This window comes from Aptenodytes forsteri, unplaced genomic scaffold (assembly GCF_000699145.1).
Source record: "Aptenodytes forsteri isolate BGI_AS27 unplaced genomic scaffold, ASM69914v1 Scaffold57, whole genome shotgun sequence".
Classification (NCBI taxonomy): Eukaryota; Metazoa; Chordata; class Aves; order Sphenisciformes; family Spheniscidae; genus Aptenodytes; species Aptenodytes forsteri.
The window spans coordinates 1035438-1041200 of record NW_008796220.1 but is presented as its reverse complement, the minus strand read 5'-3'; the positions used below and the strand labels follow the sequence as shown (position 1 = coordinate 1041200).

The 5763-nt window shown below is 43.8% G+C and overlaps 1 protein-coding gene across 1 annotated transcript in view; it reads left to right on the top strand.

The window, feature by feature from the left end:
* The first annotated feature begins 3550 nt into the window (after positions 1 to 3550).
* LOC103906894 (gallinacin-11) overlaps positions 3551 to 5763 on the top strand; it is a 2865-nt gene continuing 652 nt past the window's right edge. Inside the window, exons 1-2 of the mRNA XM_009288952.1 lie at positions 3551 to 3608; positions 4557 to 4685. Of these exons, the coding sequence (XP_009287227.1) occupies positions 3551 to 3608; positions 4557 to 4685 (187 nt within the window). The remainder of the gene's footprint in view (positions 3609 to 4556; positions 4686 to 5763) is intronic.

Here is a 5763-nt window from a genome sequence, read left to right as displayed (position 1 = left end):
GTCTTTACTGAAAGAGTGGTTAAACATTGGACCAGGCTGCCCAGGGAAGTGGTGGAGTCCCCATCCCTGGAGGTATTTAAAAGACGAGTAGATGAGGCGCTTAGGGACATGGTTTAGTGGGTGGTGGTGTTGGGTCGACGGTTGGACTCGATGATCTTAGAGGTCTTTTCCAACCTCAATGATTCTATGATTCTATGATAAGACAGGCTGGAGTTTGGTTCTTTCTGCTGCTTAAAAGCCTGGATAAAACTAAGGCAGCACCACTTCATGGGGGGGGAAGGGTTTCTGAAGACCCAGCTCTTATTTCCTTTGTGTCCTACACCTGCACAGCGCAGAAAGTTTCATTTCAGTATGAACAGAAATTTTCACGTTAAGTGAAATAATGTTGGTTTTTTTTTTTTTTCCAATGGCCATTTCATAGCAATAACTTGGAGAAGTCCCAGTTCAATTCAGTCCAAATCAAAGTCATTTCTGTTCTCCAGCTTGATGCGTCACTCAGAAGTTCAGCCATGCATGCAACACAGGCTGTAGATCACTCGCAGGCAACCTAACCACAAACCCATTGATCTGATAACAGTTTGTGCCTATCCTTTCTCATCAGAGCACAAAATTGTTTTCTACGTGCAGGCAGCAGGACTTGGGGCGTCTTGGACACTTTTTGTTGCGGTCTAAGAAGCAGCTGCAGACCTTACTGCTGCGTAAATGAGTATCTGATTGGAAGCTGCTTCTATAACGAATACAGATGCTGTAAGAAATGCCCAGGAATATTCTGGGCATACCTATATATTGCTACATATATAGCAATATATATATATATGTATATTCTGTAATTCATCAGTTAACTTACGACCACATCTGATAATTTCAATTCTGCCTTCCCAAAGAATAAAGAAAAGGAAAAGGAGGCGTGTTCTTAGCTTCAAAGATATCTCTGCTCTTTAACTTCGGCTCATTCATGATTCTTCAATAAAAGGATTTTTCTTCTATTTTTGATGTTGAATATATGCCTTCCCTGTTTTCCTTCTGGAGTTACTTCTCACACTGCTAGGTGCAATAACTTGGTTTAAGGGGAAAAATTCCAATTTTACCCACTATAGATATAACAAATTAAGACATGTTGTTCTGGCAATGTGCCAGATTTCTGTATCTCGCACAAAGGAGAAGAATTCATATTTTATTAAGGTTATATTTTATTTTGTTAACTAATATTTTATTAAGCTTCTGCTGTAACTCATATGTGTCATAACAACTGAGAAAAAAGTACATACGTGTCATTCATGATATATTCCCAGTTTGTCTGAAGACAATGATGTGGATGATTTAATAATTTTGATTAGTGTATAAGATGAAGAGTTTGGAAATAATGTCTTCTACATTTCACCTTACCAGAAGTTTCAAAGTAGTTTCTCAGGTAAGTCTCTCAAAAGGGAAAAAACCTAAACCAGTTGGGTATCTAAATCCGTACACATTTAGATACCTGAAACTAGATATCCAAGCATGAAAATTAGGGCTAGGCTTGCTCTTTACAAATAAATGTGGATTTTGTTACACCAAGGCAAGTTGTAGATGCAGCTTGCGCTCACTGCAACAATTCATACAGAAGAAAGACTTTTCAGGGCTGTTTCATACAACGCTGCTGGATAAGAGGATGTTACTAATTTTTTTCGTCTGACAGCTCTGTAGCTAGGATATGTGAGACCTAGCTCCAGTTCTGTTTTTCCCTGGGGTCCTTAAATCCATTAGTGATCCTTTCCAGACTACCAAGTACTAAAGAAAAATGTTCATTTTACCTTCTTGACCCTGTGGTATGTGGTATAAAAAAATCATACATCTACTGGAGTAGGGACAGTACCCCGGGTCTCGTGGCTTACACAGGGAGTGGTCTAGCTGACACAGTGGTGTTTTGGGACCGGATTCCTTGTTACCAAAAGTGCTTTATTTTGTATCAAACCTTTTGATCATTGCATCACAAAGCAGGACCTTACAAACGATTTTATAACCTTCTCTTTTTTTCTTTTTTTTTTTTTTTTTGCAAAACAACCACAACCAGAATTTCACAATTGAGAAGAACATGTAGGAATTGACCCAGTTGCCCACACATAGAGACTACAGCCATTTGAGAGGCCCTGTGACATTAGAAATGTCTATGTCTGCCTGGGGCTGGCCGATATCATGCAGGAGCTATGAAGGATCTGTACCATCATGGAGCAGCAGCTGGAGGCCAGATGGGATCGCTGAGGCATCTTTCATGACAATCGGTGCTCTTAGCTTAACCCCTCTCTTTTTTTTTTTTTTTTTTTTTTTTTTTAAAAAACAACCACAACCAGAATTTCACAATTGAGAAGAACATGTAGGAATTGACCCAGTTGCCCACACATAGAGACTACAGCCATTTGAGAGGCCCTGTGACATTAGAAATGTCTATGTCTGCCTGGGGCTGGCCGATATCATGCAGGAGCTATGAAGGATCTGTACCATCATGGAGCAGCAGCTGGAGGCCAGATGGGATCCCTGAGGCATCTTTCATGACAATCAGTGCTCTTAGCTCTGGACTTGGCCAGCTAAGTACAAGTATCTACAGTGCAGGTTTCTGCATGTGTGTTGGCTCCTAAGGTCCTACTACAGCCAAACATGTGACGTGAGTCCTAGACCCACTAATTAAACATCTCATTCCCATGCAGCCACATCCATTGTAGATGCTTACATCTCAGTATCTGAGTGTAGCACTGACCACCGCCATTAAGCTTTAGTCAGTTGACCACATGTGAGTGTCCAGTGCCATTTTAAATAAGTTAGGCCGTACACATGGCCATCCATTTGCCCCTCTAGTCGTATGCAGATTGTCCCAGAGGTCCTGTGTCTTACCAGATAGTCCCATGAGATTCTTTGGATACCCTAGACCAGCCCACATGAGTTAAGCCTATATATTTGGGCAACTGAATTGAGTCCATAATATCAACCAACTAATATTTTCAGAAAGAAAATTGGTTGTTCAGTTGGTTCAAATTTTATTTTTCAGTTAGGGAAATGATGCAAAAAAACATTTATTTGCATTGATGAACGGAGACTGCAAACAGTGCAGCAGAACCTTGGACCTTCTGCTATACTCACCATCATCAACAGTCTTCTGGTACTCCTAGGTGCCTTCTCTCCCACCAAAATGATGGCTAATTTCCTCTGGGTGGTCCATTACCAACCACCTTGATCTTTGAAGGTAACAAGTAATGAAGCTCTCCGGGTGGGTCGGTATAGAGAAGCAGCCTTCTCAATGGCCGGGTAGGGAGGTGGAGTTACCTCTCTGCCTGTTTTTGTGACCCTCTGACATTGTTCAGGTTCAGCGGTGTGCAGCGGTCAAGCTGTACTCATTGCCTTCCACACTCACCACTGCCAAGGTCCCCCGAACAGCCAGGTCTGTTCCCACAGCCCTATAAATGCACGAGTGCTCCCTCCTCCCCTGCTCAAAGGTTCTGGCATTGTGGCCCTGTCTCCCCCTGCTCAAAGGTTCTGGCATTGTGGCCCTGTCTCCACGCAGCAGCTGAGACCTTCCACCATGAAGCTCTTCTCCTGCCTCACGGCTCTTCTCCTCTTCCTCCTCCAGGCTGTTCCAGGTAAGGGGCAAGACCCACGCTGGGGTCTGCCTGTGTAGGGGGTACAACTAGCTTGTGCAGTGGTGCAGACTGTACTCCTTGGTGCTCTTCAGCTCCTTTCATTAGAGCCGTTCCCTATTTCTCAATCTAGAAGCAAAAATGAAAAATGAACCTATGGTGACCAGATGTCAAACCAGAACCTCCCCACAGAAGCCACTACTGGGTGTTGGCTCTTTATGACTCTTTGAAGTCTCTTTATGCCACTTTGTGGCACTATTGGAAGACGGTACCATGGAAATCTTCTGCCTCTTCTTACCCCAGGGTCATAAATTGTCTCCTTTGTGTAGGGTAGAAGAGTGGCAGAGATGTTCCCTTGTATTACTCAAGTTGAACTACACCAGTGAAGTTTACTTAAGCTCTCTGAATATGCTGGTTCACTTTCCTCAGCCCTTCTGCTGCACTGACTCATTTACTGATTGTGCTTTTCGCCTAGCTTTTCTTCATGCTTAATGAAACTCCCCACCTTGGAGTAAGTCTTTCAGAGAAGGAAGGAACTGGGCAAACCTCTTGTCCCTGTTAATTGGGCCAGATCCCAGCTTTTGATTTTTTTTAAGTCATAGGTACATCTCAGGGCATACGAGCACCATGCTGTCCCTTGCGTGACCAGCCTGCCGCATTGCAGTCCTAGGAGCTTAGAAGCATCCAAAGGCTGGGCTGTCCCTACCCACTACAACATGCATGACCGGGATATGCTCAGACAGTTGCCATCAACAGCTACATTTTTCTCCAGTTGTACAAAGGTCTTCCTTGGAGTCCTATGAGGTCCCAAAACTTTTTGAAAAGCTGCCTTGGGCTTTGGGGGTATTTGTATCAGACCCCTAATTGGGGTCCGTGGGGTTTCAGCAGGACGAAGACCATGAGAAATGGACTGATCCTGCAGCACGGCTGGGAATCCCATTCTTCCTGTAGGTCTCAGCTTGCCCAGAGACACCTTACGTTGTGTTGGATACCACGGTTTCTGCTTCCATTCAAAATCCTGCCCAGAGCCGTTTGCCGCGTTTGGAACTTGCTCTCGGCGTCAGAAAACCTGCTGCATAGGTATGTGTGGAAACTCTGCCCAGGCAGGCAACATTTGGAGAGGAGATTACTAAAGTCAGCAAAACACACTCTTTCTCTGCCTCCAAATGGCCTAAGCCACCTCCTCCCATCTACAAAGATGGACCTGGCTGTTCTTCCATTAATGGCAGCATGGAGCACAGGAACAGAATTGCCTTTTTGGGCTGGCCAAATACCACGTAGTCCGATGTCCTGTCTCCAACAGAACAGATGCCGGGGGAAAGAAAACAAAAATTGTGGCCCACACGGAGTCCTCCTTCCTAGATATATCTTCCTATAACCACCTGTTGGGGGACTGCTGGCTGCATCCACACTGCTATGTTTAATAGGTGCCAGCTGACCTTTTCCCTGTAAATTTATCTAATCCTTTCTGGACTTGCTTATTTTTGGAGCTCCTCAATAGTCAACGTATATCATTAAGTCAATACATGCTTTATAGTCAACTGTGATGATCAGACCTAAGGTTCATCTGATCCAGCATTCTGTATCTGTCCGTGGCCAGAAGTGGATGTTTCTATACAGTTACTCTGTGTGTGTAAAGTGAGTATTAACCACAACCATACAATTGCACTTCCTTATATATTCTCCTGGCTTTCATGAATTTGCAGCTCAGGACTTTTAGATTTAAGCATCTTTGTGTTTAAAAGTCCTTACTGGATTTTTCCCCCTTAGATTAGGAATTCCTTGTTTGTTTTAAAACTTCTTCCCTCATAATTTTATTCAGTACCACCTACTTCTGTACTGCAAATGAAGTGTAGTGATTCTTCATCCACCTTCTTGTCCTGGTTTCGGCGGGGATAGAGTTAATTTTCTTCCTAGTAGCTGGTACAGTGTTGTGTTTTCAATTTAGGATGAGAACGATGTTGACAACACATGGATGTTTTAGTTGTTGCTGAGCAGTGCTTAAACTAGCCAAGGTCTTTTCAGCTTCCCGTGCTCTACCGACTGAGCAGGCTGGAGGTGCACAAGAAGCTGGGAGGGGGCACAGCCAGGACAGCTGACCCCAACTGGCCAAAGGGACATTCCATATGGGACGTCATCATGTTCAGTACAGAGACTG